The sequence below is a fragment of the Vipera ursinii genome (genome assembly GCF_947247035.1).
Source record: "Vipera ursinii genome assembly, chromosome: Z".
Classification (NCBI taxonomy): domain Eukaryota; kingdom Metazoa; phylum Chordata; class Lepidosauria; order Squamata; family Viperidae; genus Vipera; species Vipera ursinii.
In genome coordinates, this window is record NC_139517.1 from 12,904,398 (window position 1) to 12,930,943 (window position 26,546).

General features: G+C 46.1%; 1 protein-coding gene across 2 annotated transcripts; it reads right to left on the reverse strand.

Moving 5' to 3' along the window:
* Window positions 1–315: 315 nt before the first annotated feature.
* FBRS (fibrosin) lies at window positions 316–25,800 on the reverse strand. Of its 2 annotated transcripts, none has more exons than XM_083377045.1 (18): window positions 23,144–25,800; window positions 20,577–20,843; window positions 17,472–17,507; window positions 16,832–16,861; window positions 15,602–15,650; window positions 13,776–14,181; window positions 12,332–12,567; window positions 9,511–9,710; window positions 8,991–9,035; window positions 8,735–8,830; window positions 8,066–8,134; window positions 7,921–7,950; window positions 7,656–7,727; window positions 7,224–7,356; window positions 6,203–6,286; window positions 6,023–6,106; window positions 2,456–2,675; window positions 316–1,784 (listed from the first exon to the last, which is right to left on the reverse strand). In XM_083377045.1, exons 1-18 carry the CDS (start codon window positions 23,528–23,530, stop codon window positions 1,034–1,036), a joined length of 3,195 nt encoding a protein of 1,064 aa, XP_083233171.1. In that variant the 5' UTR covers window positions 23,531–25,800; the 3' UTR covers window positions 316–1,033. The 2 variants fall into 2 exon arrangements, with proteins under 2 accessions (XP_083233171.1, XP_083233172.1); XM_083377046.1 differs by having other exon boundaries at window positions 20,577–20,765; window positions 23,144–25,798.
* Window positions 25,801–26,546: the final 746 nt, after the last annotated feature.

Consider the following 26,546-nt stretch of genomic DNA (forward strand, 5'->3'; position numbering starts at 1 on the left):
CTCCCCCAAACAGGAGCTCTACTTTCACATTATAACTGTGCTCTGTGAATACTTTCAGGACCACAAGGGCGTTTGCCTTAAAAGACTATACACAGGATTCTGCATCTAGCTCCGTTTATGCTTTTCAGAGACTGCAAAAATTAAAATTCTCCAAGAGAGCAGTTTCCCCATCCGAGAATTTCGCCTTGTACTCCACACGCTCTCATTTGTTCTCTACTGTCCTGGAAAGAAGGTGAGAAGCTGTATCCTTCCCCCCCCCCCCAAACACACCTCCCTTTTCCTCATCTAACACACACACAGCAAGGAATCGAGAAGCACCAGTTTGGAATTTAATTAACCAGCCTGGGGAAGAAAAGGGCATTGGACAAGTGTGTTGCACCATCCCATTAATTACAGGAGGAGGGAAAAAGGGATCAGGAAACTGGAGCAGGAGCGAATACAGGTATAGAAAAGAGCAGTACAGTAAAAACAAGGGGGAACAAAAGAGGGCAGAGGAGAGGGGACGGGAGAGGAGAGAAAGTCACTTTTAAAATCACAATCTCAAACCTTTTATAAATGTACAAAAACCTTTTTCCCCATCTGCCTAGGGGAGAATATATAAATATTTACACTGCCTCGTGGGGGAGGTACCCCAAGATTCAAGCCCTTCCCCCTTCCCCTGAAAGCAGCCTTCCCACCAGTCCACTGAGGATAAAGGAACACACCGAGTCTGTTTTTAGCCCAGCAGGAATCCTGGAAGCAGGACAGAAATCCCAATGTCTTCAGAGGCCGGAAGAGGAGGCCTTTGCAGAAATCGGGAACGACTGCCAAGGGCCCTCTGGGCACCTGCACTCCCGGCCTCTTCCCCCAAATGCACCCCGTTATCCCAACTCCCAAGGTCGAAGTCCTTCTGGGTGATGACAGCAGCACATCCCTAGCTCAGGCTATCGTGACCAAAATAGCCACTTTCCTCTCCCCGCAAACTTAAAAGACGGGCGCCCCGGAGGCTGCTCGGCGAGAGGCGTTCACGTTCCAGAGCGCCACCAGAGCGCTATTATCTGGAGTCCCGGTCCTTGTAGGAGGCCGCCAGTTCTCGGATATCGGGGGCTCGTCGAGGGGAGCAGGGCCGAGCATTGGAAGCAGGGATCAGAGGTGGTGGGGCGCTCAGCAGTCCCACCGCTGCCACAGCTGCCGAGGGGGTGGCTTTTGCCAGCAGTCCGTTTTGATGGCGGGGATAAGCCATGAGGCTGGGGTGAGGCGGGGGAGCCAAACCATACAACCGGGCTCTTTCGTAGTCCTCGGCGGCGGCGGCGGCGGCAGCAGCAGGCGATGGGGTCTCCAGGTAGCGGGGCAGGCGCTGTAGCGGGTGCAACTCCAGGCCCCGGTGGTGGTAGGGCTCTCGCCAGGCCTCCAGTGCAGCATAGGAGGCAGCTGAGGGCGGGGCGGCCACCAAGTAGGGAGAGACGCTTCCTCCCGTCCCAGCTTGGGGTCTCTCAAACACAGCCAGCGTCCCCAGGGGGTGGGAGACATGCAAGGTACTGTGATAGGAAGCACCCGTGCGCAGAGCACCCTCAAAGCCAGGCAACTCCGGCTCTTCCTTGACCTTCACTTCTTTCTTGAGAGGCAACTCTGGGTAAGGGGAGCGGGAGGTATGCCCTGAACTTGCCGGGCTGCCATAGCGATGTTCTCGTTCTGCCTGTACGTGGGGTCGGCTTGGAGGCTCCTCGTGGATCAGCGATGGGTTCTTTGAGGTGGGAGTAGCTGGAGAGGAGCGCAGCGAATGGCGGGAGAAGAAGCCAGAATCTCTGAATCAGAGAGAGACATAAAATGGAAGGGTCAAGACCTCCTGTGGAATCTGGCCCTGAAGCACTGACTAGCGGTCAACCACTGCATGCAGCTGCTTGGTCTCACTGTGGACCTAAATAATCAAAAGACCTTCTCCACCCTTTCAGAAAAGTCACCTATATTTCTTTTCTTTTCTTTTTTTTTGGCCAGACGTATTTCTGAAGAAAGTGCTAAGTGTTCAGCGGTAGGCAGCTTTAGAGGACTGGTGGACATGTGGAAGTGAAGAGTCCATAGTGCTGACAGCCCTTACAAAATGGCTGGAGCTGAGGGGTTTGCCAGTTTACAAAATGGCCGCTCTGGTGAATGTGACCATCTTCATCCACCTCTAATCCCTCAGGATGCGTCCTACTGATTCAGTTTTTTCTTTCTTTCTTTTGGAATACTCTTCATATTTAGCTGAGATTGCCTATGATTTTTTCCTTTCTGAGAATGGAGCCCAGAAGGATTTTTGTGTGCTTGTACTGCGTGGTAGCTTCCCATTACATATGGCACTTTCGGAAACCTGTTTCTGAATGGCAGCATATAATGTTTTATATGTAGAAACCTATAATCACCTATCTCTGCAATGGTGGATGGGACACTTGTACATATCACGTCTCTGCCATTAACCCGTGTCCCCTTTTCCCCTTACCTGTCCTTCTCATCCTTGATCACCGGCCCTTCAGACTTCTCGCTCTCCTTCTCAAGTTGGCTGCTTCCACGCTCAGACCCGTCACTGCCCCCACCTTTGGGCCAGGCTGGGGCAGTAGGGAAGGAAGGTGGTGTACGGTGTAAGCGATTCCATGGCTCATGTGGACTAGGGAAGGCAGGAGCTCCAGGGCTGTCCTTCTGCCCAAAGACTGCACTTGAGTCTGGGAAGGAGAGAGGAAAGATCAGACGGCCACACTAGATGCAATGTTGCCCCTACAGCCCAGATCAATGACAAATAATATGGAAGGAACTGAATTATCTCATTAAAAGATTCATAATAGTGATCATGCTGGCGCACAGGGCAATCCCCACTCGGAAAAGCACATGGTGCAGTCTTATGAAATCATTCTGCTTCTAAATGCTGGTGGAAGGATTCGTTAAGAAGAGGAAGGGGGAGAACGCTCACTCACAAAAAAACTGTCAACACATTGGGAGATATTATACGACACACAAAACCTCTCGCCTACGTTTCTCTTACATGTTTGATAAAGGCAGAGAGCTATCTGACTTTCCCGCCTGTCTCTGCCTTTTCTAAAGGGTAGAGATTTGAGTAGAGTTTACCATAGGCTGTTTGCAACAGAAAAATTCAAAGCCTTACACACACCTTGCAAAAATTATCAAATGGGAAGGATTAAGAAGAGGGAGGTAAATCATGGAATTCTATGAATTGAGCAAACAAATCCAAAACCAGCGGTGAAGGAAAAAGAGTAAAACAACTTAAAAAGTTAAAACTACTGAAATTTTTCCTCTTGATAAATGTGCCGTGTGGAGGAGACATTAACGCCGTGTTACTTGTGGGCTGTTAGCAAAAAGGTGTTCAGTACGTGATGCTTCATTATGCACTCGTTTGACTGGAAAAAAAACAAAACCGTTTAACCTGTAGCCTTCTCAGTCTTTCATGTGACCTCGGAAATCAACTGCCAAATTCCAAGATTCAGCCACAGCTGACTAGGAAACCACAAAGATATATGATTTACTAGTGCTGTTAAAGATCATGTCTAGTCAACAGATGCCTGCCAAGGAAATCTTTCTGGCAAAATTATTGTTTCTCAACCTTGGCCACTTGAAGATGTATGGACTTAAATTCCCGGAATTCTGGAAGTTGAAGTCCACCCACCTTCAAGTGGTCAAGGTTGAAATATACTGGCTCACACTCATTACCATTCTCTCACTGCAATGCTCTCTACATGGGGCTGCCCTTGAAGAGCACCCGGAGGCTTCAACTGGTGCAAAATGTGGCCGCGCGGGTGCTTATGGGAGTATCTCGGTACTCCCATGTTACACCACTCCTGCGCGAGCTGCATTGGCTTCCGGTTACCCTCTGAGTGCAATTCAAGGTGCTGGTAATAACCTTTAAAGCCCTACATGGCTTAGGCCCAGGGTACTTGCAAGACCACCTGCTGCCATTGTCAACCTCCCATCGCCCGGTTCGCTCCCACAGAGTCGGCCTCCTCAGGGTGCCGTCGGCCAGGCAATGCCGTCTGGTGACCCCCAGGGGGAGACCCTTCTCTGTGGGCGCGCTGACCCTCTGGAATGAACTACCCCCGGAGCTGCGGATGGCCCCTGACCTTGGGTCCTTCTGCCGTGACCTGAAGATCTGGTTGTTCCAACAAGCGGGCCTGGACTGACTATGTTTTTTAATTAGGCTTTTTACTGGGCTAAATTGTCTTGTATTTATTGCATTTACTGTTTAATTCTTTTTTTAAATTTTTTACTTTATGTTTTTTTAATTTTTATGGTTGTGAGCCGCCCTGAGTCCTAAGGGAGAAGGGCGGCATATAAATTTAATCAAATCAAATCAAAATCAAACAGAGGAAGTTGGAAGTCAATGCCTTTTCTTCTTCCCTTCTCTCCCTTACTTTTCTTTCCCTTTTTCCTCCCCACTGTGAACCTTCTTGTCAGAATCCATTTATATCCCATTCATAAATGTATGTCTAAAATATTATACCCCTCCCTGGATTCTGCCAAATGGGTTTGAGGGGAGGGGGTTGAACCGGGAACTCTTTATAAAGTATCAAAGTGTAACACAATGCCAGATCCTGTCTTGTATTTCCACAACCGATCATGTCCTAGTAAAAACTCCTTTTGGACAAGACCTGGCTCCAAGAGTTCTTTATTTTCCTAAGATGTGGATTGGGGTGGGTCCTGACACTTCTATTTGCTTTTGTATTTTTGTATTTTATACTATAATAAAATGTTACAAACCGTAAAAAAAAAAACGGAAAAAAGTACTGGTTTTAATTTCTTTGGTGGCGGTTCCTTTGCTGAATCACTTTCCCTTTGCACTGACGGACGTATCACGAATTTATCCATATTTATTAATATCCACCACTGCCTTGGTGGTAAGCTGGCTGGTCGGCCCTTCTTCTTCTTCTCTCCCTCTCCTCCCCTTCCTCCCCGCCTGCTGGGTTCTCCTTCCACAGCCTCTACTCTTTTCTTTAAGGTCTTTCTTTCCCCCTCCCCTGCCAAAACCTCTTCCTTTTATCTCCTCTCCTCTCTCCCCCACCTTTTCTGTTCCGTGTGTGCTGGGAAGCACCGATCAACGTGTAGCCACCCATGCCAAACCTGGGGCCTCTGCCTTGCCCCGGTAGGTCCAGCTGACTCTCTCACCTCAAGGGCCTTCTGCTGCTCCTCTTGGTGATAGCAAAGGCTATCGGAAGCGCCGATCCTGGGCTCTCAGTAGAGGCCCTGCAACACCCCGGCTCCAGCTGACTCTCCGCCCGAAGACTGCATGCGGCTGCCAGCCACCCACGTGGCCTCCGGAAGCGCCAATCGTCTGGAACCGTGCGAGCCAATCCTGGGCCCTCAGCAGAGGGTCCGGTAACACCACAGCTCCAGCTGACTCTCCCCCAGGCCTTTGCGGTGCTGCTGCCACTTCAGCTCACCGGCACTGCCGCTGCTTCAGCTCATCCACCCCACTACCCATGTCTAGGTTGTGTACCACCTGCCAGGTGCCAAAGTACCATCATCGCTACATGTACCACTGGTTGAAAAGCCCCGGCCTAAATAGCCCTACAGCTGGAGAGTTCTCTTCCACTGAGCTGCGGTGTCTGGCAGTCATCCTGGCTACCATTTTTCAAGTCATCCTTAGCTTGCAGAGACTAGGAAGCTTTTGTTGCCCCTGTAATATTTTTTTTAACTACAGCTGAAACAATCCTAATAATATACGAGTCAAGCGTTACTGTGGATGCAGTCAAGGACTCTTTTATCTTATTTCTGTCCAGTTTTCACACATAACCCACTGTAGAGGAGGGAAAGGTGACAACAGAGCTTATAGCTCTCTTAAGAGTTCACCAGAACCTCAGTGGTTGAAATGAATATCTAATGTTCAGGTAAGTAGTTGGGGGAGTTCGTAGTCCTTGGTTGCTTGGCCTCCCCCCCCCCCAACCCCAGCAAACACCTTTTAAAATGCTGGTATCAAAATAAGGCCCATTCTTGCCCAGCTATTTCGATAACCCACAGAAAACTGCCTTAAAATACTTGTGCCCCTTCTCTTAAAAATACTCACTGAAGGATGGGTTGCCCAGACCGCCAAATGCCCCGTTGGAGAGTGCGCCCAGAGAGGCAAAGCTAGGCGGCCTGCCAAAAGGATCTGGGGAAAAAAAAGTCAGTGGAGGAGTCAGCAATCATACAGGAGCTACCGGTTCCCGTTCTCTTGGCTGCGTTACTCTGGGACGTCAGGTCTTACCAATGTGGGGGCTGGGGTTGAGGAAAGAGCCATGGGGAGCGGTGGCAGGGCCAAAGGAGGGGGCGTTGCCTGGATGGACGACACCTGCAAGAAAGAGGAAGTGAGCACAGGATAATAAGATTAAAACAAAAAGAAGGCGGGGAGAGGACGATGAGTGTATTTCACATCAAAAGAACGATGACTCCCAAAACAGAAATATTCCCAGGGTAAAATGTAATTTAACCACGACCTGTTTTTAAGTGCCTTGATTATTTTTCTCTCATAACCCTCTGTATTAAGGTAAGGCCTCCCTGTTCAGGTTTTCAGACAGAAAACTGAGGAAAGCATAAAGATTAACATTATGGGTCTTATTGTCAAAACACCAAGTGCCCAGCAGGTAGGCAAGGCCACCCTTGGAATACTGCATCCAGTTTTGGTCACCATGATGTAAAAAAGATGTTGAGACTCTTTTAGAAAGAGTACAGAGAAGAGCAACAAAGATGATTAGGGGACTAGAGGATAAAACATAAAAGGAACAGTTGCTGGAATTGGGTATGTCTAATCTAATGAAGAGAAGGACGAGGGGTGACATGATAGCAGTGTTCCAATATCTCAGGGGCTACCACAAAGAAGAGGGAGTCAAGCTATTCTCCAAAGCACCCAAAGGCAGAACAAGAAGCAATGGATGGAAACTAACCAAGGAGAGAAGTAACCTAGAACTAAGGAGAAACTTCCTGACAATTAGAACAATTAACCAATGGAACAACTTGCTTCCAGAAGCTGTGGGTGCATCACTGGAAGTTTTTAAGAAGAGACCGGACAGCTGTTTGTCTGAAATGGTATGGAGTTTCCTGCCTGAGCAGGGGGTTGGACTAGATAACCTCCAAGGTCCCTTCCAACTTTATTATTATTGTCGTTATTGTTGTTATTAAATGACACAATTAGTTGTACTGGCAAAAAGTGAGCACGGTGAGCTTTAAGAAGTCTGAGTTATTTAATTGTCAAGGAAAAGCCTTCCAGCGTTTGCAAAAAGCGCACTGACCAGCGGCTGTGAAAAGGGTGGCAGGGCGTGCCAGCTCCTGGCTATGGGGCAGACTGCCAAAGGCTCCGGTCTCAGGCAAGCCAGTGAGGAGGTCATTCCGGAAATCCAATTTGTGGGGATCGCCCTGCATCAGCTGTGAGGAAACAGAAGAGCAAGAAGTCCCGGTAAGCCACAAGTCACGCACGAGTCCATCCAACTGGCCCTCACTCTATCCTTTGGCAGAGATCTCTCCTATTCTGCCTCACCGCACTCTCGTGATGATTCTGCTCACCAACCTCTAACCCAGCACCGCAAGCCCCAATTTGGATCCAGCACGGGAGACATCAAGACGAGCAAGGTTTCCTCTCCGTTTGGTTGCAGGGACCTCCTGTGCCACACCCCCAACACTGTACACAGCAGGTGGAGGGGAAAGTTGGCCCAGGCTCACCCTACCTTTATTTTCTCCTGGTGCCGCAGGATCATATATGCCACACGGACGTGCATGGCGCACCACTTCCCCGGCTTCTGCGAGAGAGGGGGGGAACCATCAGCTCTGCACATTATGTCCCTGAGGGCCAGGCACGTGTTTGCCCTATACCCTGACCTCTTCACTCTCCCCACTCCAGGGTGTATCTCCCCCTCCCACCACTTCTAGTCCTTTCACCTCACGTATCCACCCTTTTGCAGTGGGATCAAAGAATGCCCTAATGTTACTCACTCTCAATGTCGGCCTGAAAGGATCGGTGATCTGCAAGGAGACAGGGAAAAAACACACATGGGGGTGGGGTGGTGGGGGTGGAGAATCCTCTCCACCACCACCACCCCCCGTCCCTGCCATTCTCCCAAATTGAGGGTAAACTCACCTGGGTGCCTTTCTGAGACATGCTGGGTGGGACAGCACCCAGCCGGGAAGGCAGGTCAGGATTAGTGCTCTGAGGAACAAAGAAGCAAAACAGACCATTAAATAGAAGCACAATCAGTTGATTAGCATTCCCTAGCACAGGCCGCCTTGAAATCGTCCCCCTCCAACTGCGGAGTTTGGGAACGGTTAGCTCAAGCTTTCAGCTTCTTCTACTGGAATATTCTAGTTTCGCCTGCAGTCGCCAAGGAATTGTAATTCCTTTTCTTAGCTACCAAATTATTGGCAGACGCGAAATGGCACCACTCTACGAAACCATGTACAACCCCACACCTTTCCCCCCCCCCCAAAAAAAAACATGAGTTCTCTCTTTAAAAGTTCATGGCTGAACTGGCACATCAAGTACTTGCCCTCTCATGCATTGATCTGCATTCTTTTGGGATTGCCATGATTCCCACAGCCCTAATCTATCCCACCAAAGTCACTGCGTGCAGAAAACTCAAGCATCACAGTCCTGGATCCCCCCCCCACCCCCACTCGCCACCACAACATGCAAAAGGCCTCTTATCACCAGAAAATAAGCAGAAAAGCCAGAAGCTCTGAATTCTAAAGCTTTCCCTCCACTCAAAACTTCCACAAAACCCCATTTGTCTACCGTGTCTGGAGGGTTCACCTTAGGTTGGAATGCCCCCTGCAGGGAGCCAAAATTCACAGCAGGAGGCAGGACTGGGGAGATCCCCGACACGGTTGGGGGGTAGGCAGGATAAAACTGGAAGAAGAAGAAGAAGAAGAAGAAGGAAGCAATGGAAGTGCCACCCAGAGAACTGAGGCAGGAGAGGGTTCTGCTCCATTCCCAGGATGCAGTTTGGTCAATTTCATCGAGGTCCCTTTAAAAGGCCAGCCCCCTCCTCCAAAATGAACGCACTTACATTATGTCTCAGAAGCCCATCCATTTTCCCAGGGTACTTCTCATACTGGAGGGGGAAAAAAAGAAAAGAAATCAGAAAAGGCCTGTTTAAATGGGCCAGGCAGGTCCCAGGAGAAGGGAGGGAGGAAAGAAAGAGAATTGCCGGGCCCCGAAACCAGGAAAGACACATGGCGATTCTCCCAAGCAAAGTTCTCGATTGTTCCGTGCCTGTAGACAGAATCTTGCCAAACTAAAAGCCCTCTGTTCTCTACATCGAGCATACATTCTGAGAACTGTTAGGGAGGGGCTGCCTTCACCCCCTTTCTCTCCCAGAAAATACCTGGACTGAGCTGCCTCTTAAGTCCTCGGGGTTGCGCCCCTCCCTCCCGGAACTCCATCTCACTACACCGCATCTCAACAATCCTTTTAAACTAAGCTGGCCTAAATCCTGATAGACCCAAGTTAACCCTACTAGATGCTGGAAGGCCCATGAGCCGTGAAGCCTTGCTTGCCACCTCACTTCGAGTCTATGCTGCACTTACCATGGCTGGGCTGGGTGTGGGCACCATGCTTGACGGGAAAGGAGTGAAGTGCTGGTGGGTGTGCTGGTGGGTGTGCTGGTGCTGGTGGTTGTGTTGGTGGAACTGGAAAGCCAGCGGGCGAATGGCAGCAGCTCCCATGTCGGCCCCGCCTTGCGTCGTGAGGAATCGGGAACTCAAGTCCTGGCGGATTAATTCTTGTTCTGAGGAGACAGAAGAACAATCCGTAATTGCCAACGGTCAGCAGAAAAGTGAACCAATGCTGGAAAAAAAAGAGAGAAAGGATTTGACTCCCTCCCTCCCTCCCTCCCCACAACTCTCCATCTCTCCATGTACAGGAAGTCCTCAACTTATGACCGGTCGCTTAATGATCCAAGTTATGACAGACCACCCCAGAGCTATTTAAGAACCATTTTCAAAATTATATGGCTGCACACTACCACCCCAGGGTCATGTGATCCCATGTTCAGCACGTTTTATTTTATCTGTTTTAGAACATTTATATAGCTGCCTACTCACTCACCGCGACTCCAGGCATACAAACAGTAAAAATACAAAAAAGAAAAAAAAAGAAAAAAAAGAAAAAAAGAGAGATAGAAACAACAAAGATAAAACATAATAGCCCCCCACTCACCCACCCCGGCAACAGCACGCAATTAAATAAACCATTTGGTGGGATCAATTGGACTCTGGGTTCCTTGGGCCTGCTGGCAAAACTACGTCTTCAGGGCCTTCTGAAAGAGTGCCAAAATGGGGGGGCAGTCTAATTTCTGCAGGGACGATGTTCCAAAAGGGAGGGAGCCACCACGGAGAAGGTCCTTCTTCTTCTGGGTCCCCAAACATTCTTTGCCTCCCCTCTCTTTCACCTCTACAGCTGTTTGCAGTGTTCTGTGCTGACGTGACCATGATTTGCAATTGCTTTTTTTTTTTTTGGCCATTTTCTGGCATTCACTTCTGGTTTGTGGCAAAAATGGCCACTGGGGGTGGGGGTGGGAAAGGTTTCACTTAACAACCCCTGTGAAAAAAGTCATCATTTCAAATCTAGTCACCTGATACCTAGACTTATAACTGCAATGACTTACAGCAGTAATTCCAGGTTCAATCACATTTTTTAGTTGGGGACTATTGGTATCTCTGCCCTATACAGCGGCTCCTAATTTTTCTACAAGTGTTCCAACTAGTCCAGATTTTGTATCTTGCCAGACTCTTCGGTACAGTCCTATTAGTTTACAGCCTCTGCATATCCTCCGATAACCTTATTCTTTTTAGTTTCCCTTTGAAATTAGTCCCCCCCCTTCTTGTTTCACATTGCCAGTTTGTATTCAAACTGTTCCTTCAAAATTAGGACTAAAAATTCCTCTAAGCTTCCTTAAAAATACTCTTATGACACCCACTACGTAGAGCCAGGTTGTACAACTTCTGGTTCCTAGAGCAAATCTCAAACTTGCCACTAAATTGAAATGTAAAAGAGTGCAGTTATCAAATCGAAATGAAACATTTATCTTAACGACCTTTAAATTTGACTTGTCATTAAAGTGATATCAAAACAAAGTTAAGTTTTTGTCCCAGTCGTGCTTGATTCATGAATTCAATCTCCAGCATGCAATTCAAAGACCAAATGGAGTCTGTGTCCCAAAAGTGCTTGTACCCCACTGCTCTAAACCATATGCACAATTCAGCCAAGACTACTTTATGCGAGTCGAATGTTCTACATCCATACATGCAGTCCTCAACTTACGACCATAACTGAGCACAAAATTTCCATCACTAGGGAAGACAGTTGTTAAGCGAGGTTTGACCCATTTATTTTTTTGGACCTTTTGACGGCTGTTAAGTGAATCAACTACAGCTGTTAAATTAGTGGCACGGTCGTTAAGTGAATCTGGCTTCCCCATTGACTTTGCTTGTCAGAAGATTGCAAAAGGTGAACATGTGACCCTGGGACACTGCAACCGTCATAAATATGAACCAGTTGCCAAGCACCCAAATGTCGATCATATGACCATGGGGATGTTGCAACGGTCGTGTAAAAAACAGTCATAAATTACTTTTTCCAGTGCTGTTCTAACTTAGAACATTCACTAAATGAATGGTTGTAAGTTGAGGACTACCTTTACAGTGTACATTTTGATGTTGATTTTTTAATTTATTTATTTATTTATTTATTTAATTCCATTTATATCCCGCCCTTCTCCGAAGACTCAGGGCGGCTTACAAGCTTAGCAGTAGCCTTCATTCTATGTATATGCCTGCTTATTAGGGCTTTCACACACACCCCAAGCGGCATTATTACAAAGTCATCTTATTGCCCCCAACAATCTGGGTCCTCATTTTACCTACCTCGGAAGGATGGAAGGCTGAGTCAACCTTGAGCCTGGTGGGACTCGAACCTGCACTAATTGCAGGCAGCTGGTGTTACTTAAGGAGGCATTAGCCCACTGCTCCACCAAGGCTCTTTTACAAACAGTTTGCATCCAAATGCATGTCCTGTATCCTGAAATATATACACCACGTAGGCTAAAGCAGGCGTGTCCATCCAGCAGCCTGCGGGCCACATGCAGCCCTGGACAGCTAGTAAGGCAGCCCCACGAGATAGTAAACTTTTAACATTATTGGGTTATTTATATACATTATATACTTTATATGCGTGCCAAGACAATTCCTCTTCACTCACTGCAGCCCAGGCAAGCCAAAAAGCTGGACACCCGTGGGCTAAACAGTTCAAGCTGTTTTATTCCTTCTTCTCTTCCAATTTAGCCCCTGCCAATCTTCCCCAAAGCACTTGTCACACCCTATCGTGCCCCTCCATTGAATTCTCTCTTACCAGATATGGCAGCGGCTGCAGCTGGGTGCCCAGCAACTTGAAGCAACGGGGGTGGCGGTGGGAGGCCAGGCGAGGGGGTGAACATGCCTGGGTGGTGGTGGGAAGGGGGCCGAAGGGTGGAGGAAAAGGCGTGGGGAGGCAGGGCCAGCGAGGGGGTGGAGGGCCGGTGAGGGAGTTGAGAAGAAGGGGAGCAGGGCGGAAGGATGGGCTTGGGGTGAGCTGCACCGCGGCTGCACCTGAAAAAGGGAGAAAAAATAAATAGATACTTTGGAGTGCCTAGGTCAGGAAGAGACAATATTGATGGAAATACAGAGACCCTCAAGAAAGCCAGATATTAGGCCCTGAGAGACTTGGTTTTCCGTCTCAGTTCGGTAATGAGGAACTCAGCTGGGATGTCTTGGATTAGAAGCTTCATCCAGCATCATATCCTTAGTAATAGCATACGGGGAACAACGGTAACAGGTCTCACGGAATTGTTATCAGTACAAGCCAGGGTACTATGTACTCAGAATAAACTTTTTTTTAAGAGACCTCTTTCTCAAGAAAGAAATGAGAAAAACATTTGAGAGAACGAGAGAAAGTGCAGCCCCAATACACGACGTAGTCATTTCAACTGTGGGCCAGAAAGCAACAGTCCAATCTCATCCTTGTCATAACCTATCTATATATCGGTAAAGGTAAAGGTTCCCCCGCACATGCGTGCTAGTCGTTTCCGACTCTAGGGGCCGGTGCTCATCTCCGTTTCAAAGCCGAACAGCCAGCGCTTGTCCGAGGACGTCTCCGTGGTCATGTGGCCGGCATGACTAGACGCCAAAGGCGCACGGAACGCTGTTACCTTCCCACCGTAGTGGTCCCTATTTTTCTACTTGCATTTTTACGTGCTTTCGAACTGCTAGGTTGGCAGAAGCTGGGACGAGTAACAGGCGCTCACTCTGTTACGCGGCACTCGGGATTCAACCCGCCAAACTGCCAACCTTCTGATCGACAAGCTCAGCGTCCTAACCCACTGAGCCACCGCATCCCTGTTCAATATATATATAGGAGCAAGCTAGGCTATTCTCTCCATTTTAAGTAGTTAACTCATCTTCAGGGTAGCTATAACAATTTTTTATTTTTTTTATTTTAATTCCATTTATATCCCGCCCTTCTCCGAAGACTCAGGGCGGCTTACAAGCTTAGCAGTATACAATATACAAACTATCTGCAGGGCTGCTGTAAGGATATACAAGGAGCTCTCAAGAAGTTATTAATAAGGCATAAAGAAGGGGAGGGAAATGCCTCGAAGAGGACAGAAGCAACAGCAGTTAAAGGAAATAAAAACTACGAAAGTGTAGAAGGAAGAAGAACAAAAGGACAGAAAACGGGGACAGGAGAAAAGCTTGAAAGGGATGAACAGATAAAGAGAGTGGGGGGGGGAAACCAGAGAGACGGCATCGGGACTCACCCTCCAGTGCTGAGGTCGAGCCCTACAGAGTAGGGGGCTTGTGTCTGGCTGGCAAAGGGTGGCACCTTCATGTGCAGTTGGCTCTGGGCAAGGCTGTGGGTAACTGCTCCACCCTGGGGCATTGGAGGCGGCTGGCCTTTGGGCTGGGGCGTCCCACGAACAGTGTTAGGTGTCTGAGCCCGAGTCTTGACAGGAGGTGGGGCAGGAGGACTTGGAGGCAAGGCCTGAGCCAGAACAGGGGCAGTGGCTGCCTGAGGAGGGGGTTCCTTAGGCAGGAAAGGCACTAGCAGGGAGTCCCGGTCAGCCTCATAGTTACGCTCCTGGCTCCGTTCCAGGCCAGAGACTTTAGGGATCACAGAGAGTTTGGCTTCACAGCTCCCGTTTAATGCACCAATGGGTCCCGAGGCTGCCAGAAAAAGAAGGGGAAAAAAATATGCAAACAGAGAAAACAGGAATCAGGCTATTGGAAAAGGCTCGACAGATTGTGTTGGGTTTTAAAACTTTTGGGGTGGATCCCCATTTCACTAGCTAGTCAAATCTGTTAGCCACAAATGCCGATGCACGCAACAAGAGTACATGAAGCAATTAAGGGGAGGGGTTACGGTTAAGTATCCACTGACATTGCATGTTTTTAAAACCTCCACGAGAATAGCAGAGGCACAAGGAATCAAAACCTTCCAGCAACAGAGGGGGCAACTGTCGCAAAACTGTCCAGCAACAATATTGTAGTTGATACTTTGGACACCCCCCCACCAGTTAGGAGCAGGGCATCTTAGCACCTCAGGAAAATGTTCTGAGGGACACTTTTGCAGGAACCTTCAAGCAAAGCACTCCTTTAGTAGCCATCAGCACGGCCGCACCAGGAAGTACTTGGCTTTGAAGGTTCACGCAAATGCTCCTTCACAGCATTTTATGGAGGTACCAGAGAGTGGTTGCTTCTCGTTGGATGGACAACACCTCGCTTAGCCAAAGTTAGGTCCGTGCACGTGGAGAAGCCATTTCTGCAATCCAAGTCACTAAGCGAAGCACGTCAGCCTCCCCAATCCTGGCTAAGCTTTTTTGCGGAGACACAGGTGATTCCAGTCTAAGAGGTTCTTTGCTTGCGTTGAAACTGTGGTGATCCGCACAGGGCTACTTAATTAATTAACTACTACTTTTGTGAAAGCAAACTCTTCTGAAATTCAGAGCTTCCCTCTTTTTTTTTTTTTGGCAAAATCCCACACAAACCTATTTCTCTTTTCTGTTCAGCTGTTCCTCCTAAACCTAAGATCTGGTTGTCTCCCATCCTGATAACGTTCGGGAACCTTTTAAGACCCTAGTTTCCCTCTTAAGCTTCGGGGCAGAGTGCAGGATGAGACCCTGCTAGATGTATTTTAGGGGACTATTCATATTTTCTTTCCGTCTTTTGTCCCTTCTTAAGTGTAAGCTGCCCAAACAGATAGGGAGTTGGACAACCTATGAATTGTATAAATAAATGATCACAAGCATCAGGAAAGAGAGGACCTAGTATAGGCTGTGAAATGAGACAGTTCCCCCCCCCCCGATTCCATGTTGATGGATAAGATAATGCTCATTATTATAAATCTGGTTAGAATCTTAAGGCAGAAGAAGATATTCCACCACCACCCCCTCGCTAACCAATTTTTTTTTTAATCAGATGGACCGAGTACTTGGCATAGGTAAAACAGAACCGCAGTGCACCAATCTCTCCACAGAAGCAAAAATCGTGCTTGTTCAAGACACACTGAGAAATGCTGCCCTGTTTTCTTTAGTGCACAGAACCACAAGTAGCCCCCCCACCCCCTTGCTATTTGTCCACACCCAACCTTTGCTGGTTGAGACAGTGAATGACTGTTCGAGGTCATCAATGGAGGCCTGCAGAAAGACAAGAAACACAGGGGGTTCGTTATATTCCCCAAATACATTTAAAAAAAACAACAAAAAAACCCCCTAGTTCTAAATGTATTTGGAAGAGTCAGAAAAGCTACCTGAGAGCTTTTCAAGGAACTAGGTACTTTACTTTTGAAAGTAGAAGCGTGATAAGGTTTTTTTTTTCCCTACCGTACACGGTAAGATGGATTCATGAGTATCTTTAATGTACAGTTGCACTGCTTTCCATGACAGGCAATTAGGCTAGGAATGGTTGTTAACCGAGTCAAACTACTCTTCATTCATCACAATTCTCTCTTTTGCATTTCCAAACAAATACTCAAGTGTTGTTGTTGTTTTTTACGCAGGCCATCCTTCACTTTCTATAAACTTCCAGAGGCTGATCAAAGCCCTTGTGTTTTTATCTTCTACAAATTTCTCAATGGCTTATGTTGCACAATTGGGATTAGGTGAGAGACACCAAGAGGGTTTTTTTTTTACTACCATTGTATATAAGTGCGTGTCCATATGGACACACAGATAATGGTTACCAGACTCTTGCTCTCTTGTCCATTCTAAGATCACTAAAGCACATGGGGTGTACTTCATACTTGGTGCTATCTACCACCCAACTTACAGAAATATCAGCCACAAATCTTTTCTGAAAACATTTGCAATAGACTGCACAAAATATGATTACTTCTACTCATCTACATTTTCTTAAAAAAAAAAAAACACCCCACCATCTCCCTGACCAATTTGGTCAATTGATCTACCACCCAATTATTTCTCTGACCCCTAAGGTAAAAGCGCTCCACACCATAAGACGCTGAAAATAAAGCCCTCCATTTTGTCCCCAGCCCAGCACAAAACCTCAAAATATGGAGTGTTTTGTTTGGAGCTGTTAATACTAATAAAAGCCATTTCAAGTTTTTAACAATTTTGTGCACGCCTGGAATTTTGGATGTAATTCTGGAAAAATGTACAAGGTTGAAGTATTCACACACTAAATGTTTGTGCAGAACGAAACCATCGCAAGCAGCTTCCCATACGTAGAAACAATCTATTTTCATAAAATAGAAATTTCTCACAACATTGTCCCTAAGTCATTTCTCGAAAAGCATGCAACTATCGCTAAGTACTGAGAACATGTCATAAATTAGGCCCAGAAAATTATAGTTGCCTACCTGCTCCTCTGGGTCGCTTTCTGTATCACACTGTCAAAGGACAATGGAGAAAAAGAAACAAATGTCAAATGGAGCAATATAATGGAAAATAACCCTCTCTGGATCTTTGCTATTCTATACATAGCTATTAGAAACGATAGATTTTACAGTAGGACAACAAGCTAGGTCTTACTGTATCTGATATAAAATATTATGTTTTAAAGAGTATTAAGAGCACAAAAACATTTCTAAAAATTGTAAAACACAGAAAGAATGATCTGCTATTACTGTACATAGAATCCAGGAAATTAGTCAGGATAACCCAAGAGACCCTTCAACGCATTGGAATCTATTATTTAAAAAAAATCAAAGCATGCAAATTGGCATCATTGCAAGAATTAACCATAACTAAGGGAGCGAATGGGCATTTTTAGCAGCTTCTAGCTGGCCTATACACAATCCATCACTTGCTCTAGTATTAAGTATTAATTAGTATTAAGAGGAGTTGATTTCTCTGCTCTTCTGGAAAAGCCATTTGTAACACAATTAAAGCCTGCCTTAATCTGAGGGAAAGATGGGATGCTTGGGCAATTAAATTCAGTCTTGCAGAACCATGTTTTGAAGCGATTGAGGAAAGAGCGTTCATACGCTACCCACTTACTATATATCCAGTTTCCAGGTAAGATTGGAGAGAAGGCTGAATTTGATTTTAAAAAGAGACAAAAGAGAGAGAGAGAAATTGATTAGACTCACAATAATGAGGTTTACAACTCCACAGCAAACAGGCCAGAACTCTATATACCAAGTTTTGTTTGGCTGAGAGGGCAATGAAATTAGAACTATACTGAAAATAAAGCCATGCCTACTTTCAAAACATGTGATCTGGATTTCTAAAATAGGTCAACCTTGATTTATAGCTGGCTGTAAACATTATACAGGTCAATAGAGCATGTTTGGAAAATAATTGCTTCACTCTTTGCTCTATTTTGCTGGGCATATGACGACACACTGATGATAGTGCTAAGATTATTCCCATATAAACAATTTAGCAGATTCGGTTACAAAGAAGAAAACACTGCACTTGTGAATCTCTCAATAACAACAAATCTTCCATGAAGGGAAACCCAACTGTCTGCATTTGAGAAACCTAATCTGACAACCCAGCAAACACCTTCAAAAATGGCCCCCAAAACTAATGTGCTAAATGTTGCTCATGTGAAAGAAGGAAATGGTTATTAAGTACATGGAAAATAATTATGTTAATAAATATAATTAAAATAAAAATATTTAAAATTAAATGTCAATTAAAGTTTATTTTCTTTCTACCCACATTTGAAGAATGTATCTGGCATGCCATTCAAACAGCTGATGCAGCCTCTGGCTGAAAAATATGTCCCTCCTAGTATAGGCACTGTGGCCCTTATGTCTTTTATTATATAGGAGTCCACTGTTTCAGGAAGCTGTCCTTTAGATTTATTTAATTATGTACTTTCTAGGTTTTGTTCTTTAATTTTCCTTTGTAAAGTGAAGATATAAAACATTTTTATGAACACTCTAAGTATAGGTCAGTTTTGTTCCCACTTTATTGCTATCAGTTTCACTTCAGCTACATAATGAAAAAAGCTGGGATTTCAACTAATTTTAGGATGATAGATTCAACTAGCTAGCTGTTTTGGATATGGTATTAAACAAAAACCATTCAAAGGAACAGAAAATTCAAGAGCACTTACAGGGTGAGTTGTCCTAACTGCTTTTTTGTCTTATTTCCAATAAAAGGTTAGTAAATTTTATGCATGTATATTAACAGAGAGGGTTTTTTTTATGGCAGTTATGTAAATATTGCAACTGTATATTCCCTTCCACCGAGTCTACGAGTTACATGGTTCGCTGCTCATGATCCTGCTCTGACTCTGCATTGAGCAGAATGAGTTTCCTGTTGCCAATGTTGCACTTTTGTGCTTTTCCCCTACTGAATATTAATGCTTACATCCCTTGTGTGGCAAATTATAATAGATGAGCAAGCCAATGTTTACCCCGATGGAGCTCCATTTCGGGTACCAAGCCCGCACTGGCTCTATGCAAGCACTGCCAGCATGTGCTTCCCTTGCTTGGATGAAGGTGGCTACGCATCATTCCTCACCCTTAGTACTTGCAAGCCCCCTTGCTTCACCTGGACCTAATCTTTTTAATTCTATTATTTCTAAAAACAAATGGGAAGCTGCAAAACAAAGCATCAGCTGCCAAAGCTCTTTTCATTTTCAAATATGCATCTGGATCCACATTGGCACTGTAAGTACACTCCGAAATAATATTGAGGGATTTCCGAATATAGATTAATAAAGTCTGGGCTCATCATACACAAGATGTAACTTTGATTGAAAAGAAGGTGTGGGTAATTGATGTGGCAATACCAGGGGATAGCAAAATATACACAAAGAATTTGGAGAAAATCACTATCAAGATCTCAAAATCAAAACTGAAATATTATGGCACAAACCAGCCATGATGGTCCCAGTAATTATCAGCACACCGTGCGCCATACCAAAAAAAATATCTTGGATGGCACTTGGAAAATCTGTACATTGACAAGTTACCATCTGACAATTGCAAAAGGCCATGCTGCTTGGATCTGCACCTGTTGTCAGAATCCATTTATATCACATTCATAAATGTATGTTTAAAATATTATCCCCCCCTGGATGCTGCCATCTCCCGAGGAAGGAGGAGCGGATGTGGATTCAGCCTGCCTTGGGTTATTTCAAAGACCAAGGGAAACCTTTTGAACTGGGGGAACAAAGGGGAGGGTTAGGGAAGAAGGCATCTGGCCTGTGTCTCCATTTGAATCTGTAAAGGAAGAAGGCAATAAAAGATACGAAGTTCCTTTTTCCCATGAAAGGGATGACCCGAAGTAAATGATGGGGGGCTGACCAAATGGGGTTGAGGGAAGAGGGGTTAAACCGGGAACTCTTTATAAAAGTTTCAATCTGTAAAACAATACCAGGTCCTGTCTTGTATTTCCACAACCAAACATGTCCTAGTAAAAATTCCTTTTGGACTAGAACTGACTCCCAAGAGTTTTTGTTTTTCTAAGACGTGGATTGGGGTGGGTCCTGACAGTGTATGACATCCTACGAAGAACCTGATGTGCGTGTAGGCTAATACTAGCTAACGAATTGGCAGCTGTGGCTTCACATTGCTGTGAATAGAAAATAATAATACAAATTTGTTATGTTTAACACATTTAATACTTCGGAAATTGAAATTGCTTGGCTGCTCAGAAAAGAACATTCACCCGGTGATTTCTTACAGGCCACAATAACCACAATGGCAACGTTATGAACAAGCCAGGCTCCATTCCCATGACGGCTGCTGGACCTACTGGCTCAGAAAGCTACGGGCTTTCAGTTGCCACAGTCTATTTGCTCCTCAGGATCTTCCAAATGCCCTGAAGTAGCATTTCCCAAAGCCGCTTCCCCCTCATCTAGCCCGCTAAAAACGGCAAAGTGGAGCCTTCAAGAGACGTCCTTCCAAGGCAGCGAGTGATCCTGGCTCCTGCTCTCCCATCCTGCAATTTTTCCAAATGATAAATGTTGAGAAACTGAGGTGTTCTCCGGAAGCAGACTTCTAGGAAGCCTCCGGAAGCTTAATCCAGCCCTCGTGTTTCCCCAGTACAATTTCGCCGTTTTCAAACTTTTTATCACACATCCACCCTGCCTGCTTCGTTTTCCCTCCCCGTTCGCCCCGTTCCCTGAACCCAAGACCTCACCTCTTTGTGCCGTCTCTTGTTTCGTTTCCTCAGTGCTCTCTCCCCTCCACAGCCCTGGCTGTGATCCTTTTCTGAGCCTTCGTCTTCATCTTCGGGCTCAGAATTGTGTCCCTCACCCCGTTTCCTCTTTCCCGAATGTTTCAGCCGAAGCTCCAACCGCTCCTCGGGAGTCTTCAAGGTTGCATCCTTCTGCAGGAGTGACAAGGTGGGCATTATAATGGCTGCAGACCACCTACCCTCTGAATACAAGCTGTGATATAGCAGCTGCTGCTGTAGGGTATAGAAATGTGTGTTTAAATATGAAAACACCTTACCAAATGGGACGCAAAATTGTGGGACAAAATGGAAATATCTAGCCTGGCTACTTAACTATATTATTCTATATTATTTTTATATTGTATTTTATTCTGCCCTGTGAACCGCCCTGAGTCCTTCAGGAATAGGGCGGTATAGAAATTTAATTAAATAAATAAATAAAATAAAATAAACTATCAGCACTAACAACTCTTTATTTTAGATCCAGAAATAACATTTACATTTCCTTTGGCACTGCATTGCAGATACCGCGCAAATGAACTTATCCTGACATCTCGGGGGAAAAAGAAGTTGGAATCCCAATATAATTATTGGTATAATAATATCCTAGATCTTATAAAAAACACTTTCGTATCAAAAGCCAGTAAAAAGTAGTTGTCAAAAGGTAAGAACTAGGACACCTGGTTTAAATCAATAGGTCCACAGACTAAATTGAGGCTCACTGTTCTTTCAGTCTAACATATCTAGTAGGGTAAAAGAGAAGCAAGAAGGGGAAAAAAGCTTTTTTTATATTGCTCTAAACTCTTTTTTTTAAAAAAAAGGACAGATACATGCAATAAATAAATAAATCTGGTCAGTTATGTCCCAAATGCCACAATCAGATCGTGGAGATCAAGAAGCCAGCTTGCCAATAACTACTCAACAGACTCATAATACAACATAAGGCAACACTTAATTTAAGGCAAATTAACAAATGCTGTCCTAAACCGAAATGATCAACGCTGCTCGGAGAGAGAGAGCCATTTTTTGTGAAAGACGTCTTTGGCTCAAGGAAAATACTGACTTATTTGAAGGATACCGGAGGAGGATAAGAGCTCTAGAAAAGATAAATCATAGAAAGCATGGTATATTTCTGGATGGCAGGGTATTGCATTAAAGGTTATTGCATACTTTTCTCTGGTATGCTTGACTGTGTATGGTGTCGTAATGTTTCTTAGCAGTGTATTACACTACTTCAGAGCTTGGTCAAGACACCTGCATTCACACCCTGCTCCTCACCCAATCTTGCCTAGCCAGAAAGACTGGCGAATCCGGTCTGAAACTAGTCTACATGCTCAGCCTTGAACATTCCTGAGTAAAGCAGGAATGCTTTCGCTCTGCTTCAGCAGGTAAAACAGCTGGGCCTTACCTATCGTCCAATAGCTGCACTGCTTATTGAAATCCTCTGATTTTTTTTCCCCTCCCAAGAAATATGTAGTTTACAGGGACAGATCCCAGCCCTACAAAAATGCCTAGGAGGGGTAAGCTGAAACTCACACCTAAAAATACATCTCTTCCACCGAGCGTAATAAATAAGCAGTTCCTCATGCCCAAACGAGAAGGAAATAAGCTGATCTGAAATAATTTAGCAGCTTACTCAGTATTTTCAGGCTTTAAGTTCATCATACACTTTTGTGTCCTGTGGCACAGCATATGCTCACTATGCAAATTCAGAAACACTAAGATACATCCTTGTCAAGAATATTAAGAAGGATTTCCTAGTCTTTATATAAACCAGTAAGTGGTTCTGATATCGTGCTAAGTGTACACGGTCAGCCAAGACAATTTGACAACTTTGATTATGGAAACTTCTCTGACTGCACCTGAACTGCCTAGGTATTGCCTCATTCCATCTCACCTTAAGAATATTACTGTTTCTCTACTTAAGCAGAATCACAGTAAATAAAAAAGTATTAATCTTTGGTCACCGTAACTCAGGATGTAGAAACCAAAGACTATAATACCATTGTTTTCTTTTTGTAGCTTCCCTTGATCCTCTGGGTTTAAAAAAAAACATTTCAGATTTCTGAATTTCACCAATCACAGCTGGAAATCCCCCTTTGCCTTGTTCTTACACAGAGTTTCCACTGGCAATCTTTTTAAGAAGTACAAATCTACCCCTACTTAGCAACAGTTCAGTTTCATCTGGTATTTCTTACCAACAACTGAGGTCATCACTGTAAGTTTCCTTTAATTAGAAGATCCATGGTAACAAAATATGACATTAAAAATTATTTGCTACTAAGAAGAAAGAAATCTTCATTTCCCAAATGACCCACACCAGCAGACATCATTCTGCAAAATCTTTTATAACATTATTTATCTGGACAGCTCCACAAAAATAGGTGGATTTCCAGTTTACTTCCTCTTTCTGTCCTATATCATATTGTGGACGAGGCCCAAAGACAAGGGCAAGAACCAATCTATTATTTTAGCCTTATAATGCATTAAAGGACATGAACCTCTGTTAAAACAGGCTGGGACCACCTCACCTCAAGTGCCTCTAAACTGACAAAGCTTGCAATGGCAAAGCCATCGATGAGGTCCTCCTCCTCTTCTTCCTCCTCTTCCTCCTCGCGACTGCAAGACGATCCAGAAACTCTCTTTCGCCGTCGGAGGGGCCGTCGCCGTCGCCGCTGCTGTTGCAGGGGGCGTCCCTTGCTAGGAGCCACAGGGGCAGGTGGAGAGGGGCCTTCGCTGTCTGATGCTGAAGATGAGGACAAGCCCCGATGGGGAGGGTCTCCAAGACGGCTTCCTCTACGGCGTGTACAACGACTCTCACGGTCCCGCCGTGAGCAACGTCGCTGTCTCCGTGCTCGGCTACTGCTGCCTCCTCCTCCACTCCAACATGGGGTAGGAGCTGCTGTTGTTCCTTCCATTATGCTCCCCTCTGAGGTACAGGAAATAAACTGTGTTGTGTCCAATGGCTGTTGCAGGCACGTGAAAAAAAGGGAGACACCCTTTACCCCTCACCAGCCAAAAGCATCGCAGCTGGCCTTGCTGGGTTTCTGCTCTTCTGTGGAAGCCGCGAAGAAAAGTACCACACCACACTCGTGAAAAAGAGGTTCTCCTTTATATTGCTTTTTTGGGGGGGGAGTGAATATTGTATTCCTTTACAAGAAGTCCTTGGCTCCTATAGCTTAACTGTCAACAACTTTCTTTGATTTACATTTGAAAATCCATTCAAGATTCAAAAAGTTCCTTTTTCCGCTCTGGAAAGTCAAAAGAAGTAACTTTTGCTCAGGTTTAATTCTCTCTTACGGAAAAAAAAATACAAATGGCAGCTTCTTCTTTTTCGACTTCCTCCTTAAAGGCCAGGCCAGTCAATGAAAAAATAATTAAATACTTTGGAAATAAAATTCTAAGATCGAAACCGACCTAATAACCATTTAACAGGAAATTAGCTTGTGCCAGTGAACAGAGCTCTCTCTTTTTAAGGTGCAATTTCACCTTTGGGTCCCCGAAGGAAGAAAAACAAAAAACAAAACAAAAAGCAAAACACCCCCCCCCCAAAAAAAACCAAACCTTGCTTTAATCAGAATTTTACATCCCTCCCGACAGTGAATCAAGACGGAGAGATGGATCCTTCGAAAGCGACAAAACTTGACAAGTCCCTTTGAATCAACTTTTTCCGTACTTGCCCGTTGGCTGCTTCTCCCTTGGAGCTTCTGGTTTTAAGTGCCGATCTTTATTTAAAAGAGATATATTGTTTTAGGTTTTTACGTGTTTCTAAAAAAAAAAAAAAGCACAATCTTAAGCCTTTAGGGCTTCTGCCTGGCAGGGTTTTTTTTTTTTTTACATTTACCCAGAGAGGGCTAAGCGCTTCCAAGAGCCTCCCCTTTAAGACTGCAGATGCGGCTTTTCTGCCAACAATGGCAAATGGCTTCCTCTCAGCCAGCATTGGCTTCCTCCCTCCCCACCGTTGAGGAACGAGGGCTCCCAGAATTTATTCCCGTGGCATTTCCTTTCGAAGCCACACGTTTGCTTTGCAAATCCAACGTGGGTTTTTTTAAAATATATATATATATATTATTACTACTATTCTTAAGATCTCCCGGGTTCCTCCTCCAAGGTAATGAATGACCTTGCCCTTTAAAAGTCCAGCCTGGAGAATCTGCTTCCTTTTCATTCCATCCCCTTTAAGAAGCGTCCGATTAAAAGTCCGCCACACGTTTCCTGTCGGAAGCGCGGCCTCGCCTTTAAGCGCCTCGATGGCTTTTCCTTTTCCTTTTTCACTTCTCCTTGTCAAGACAGCCACTTTTTCCCACCGCCGGCATTTAAAGAGCCCTCCAAGCGCTTCCTCGGCTCAGCTCGCACTCCCCCTTTTAAGCGTCCACGGCGTTCCAAGTCCTCCAGCGGAACCCGACGGCCCCTTTAAGAGCCGCCCCCCCCCCTCGCTCAAGTCACAATGAGGGCCCGAAGACAACTCCCCTTTAAGAGGCCCGAGTTCCCTTTAAATCCAATTGACAGGAGCTGGAGGCTTGAGGGGAGGTTTTCTTGTCCTCCGGCGGAAAGTGTCCCCCTCTTCTCGCTGCGCCGCCGCCCCCCCTCTCCACAGGCTGTACCTTTAAGAGCGCCGGCTGTTGAGGGGAATTTCCAGTCGCCGCCGACGCCGCCCGTCTCGCCCCCGCTCGGGCGCGCGACCGGGGTGTCCCCGCGAGCCTCTACGCCTGACGGGCAGCGAGGCCGGTTTCCCCCAGCTGATTGGCCGAAGCGGAGCGGTGAGTAAGGATGGGGGAGGGGCGGCGGCCTGCAGGGTCAGCGGCGAGGGAAGGAGAGCAGCTGCCTTGGTCGCGTGGCATCCCCTTCCCCCGCGGGCGGCTGGGGGCGGGGACGTCCCGTCGCCCTTTTTTTTTTTTTTCCTTCCTTCCTCCCCTCGCTTCGTCTCAGCTGCTGCCCCCCGACTCCCTAGCTGTCTCTGCCGGATCTCCTTCCTCTCTGCGCACGGCACGCAACTCCGCCCACAGCGTCATATCCTTCCGCCGCCCCCCCCCCCGCCTCCGACTGGAGGGAAGCTGCTGCAAAATCCCTCCGCCGGAAGAGAGCCGAAGGATAGTTCCTCCTCTTAAAACTCCCCGTTTCGGAGAGAGCGGAGGAGGGACGTCGTTCCCTCAACACCACCACCACCACCCCGCGCGGAGTCACTTCCGTCCTGTGCAGGGAGGGAGGGGGGTTGTCTGACGTCACAGCCTTACGGCGGCGAACGTAAGGCGAGGGAGTCGAGAGTTTCCTCTCAGCCATCTCGCGCGCGCGATGACGTCATAGCCGCCTCAAGCGGGAACACGCCTCGTCGACGGGGAAGGCCTCGCGGAGTGGCAGCCGGCTGATGACAAAAAGGCCGCTGACGTCATAAAGTGGTCATGTGATACCATATTCCAACAAGGCAGGGGTCTTCAAACTTGGCCCTTTTATGACTTGTGGACTTCAACTCCCAGAATTCCTCAGCCAGCTTTGCTGGCTGAGGAATTCTGGGAGTTGAAGTCCACAAGTCATAAAAGGGCCAAGTTTGAAGACCCCTGCAACAAGGGAACGATTCTGGGCAATTCTCAGTAGAGGAGAAGAACATCAGGAGCTGACCCATTTAACTCGTGCTTGGCTGTGGTGCCTTAGAGCAGTGTTTTTCAAGCTTGGCTTCTTGGAAGGTGGGTGGACTACAACTCCCAGAATGCCCCAGCTGGCTGGGGGGCTTCTGGAAGATGCAGTCCACCCTTCTTAAAACGTGCTGAGGTTGCTCCCCATTCTGGCACCAGGAAGCTAAAACTGAGACCTCAAAGCAAGCTTACCCAAACTTACTAAATTGGGCACAATATTTTATACAGTATAATAAATATTTTTTTTCACAGCAGCAGTTTATTATTATTTCACAGTAGACATTAACAACATCTATAGATTATG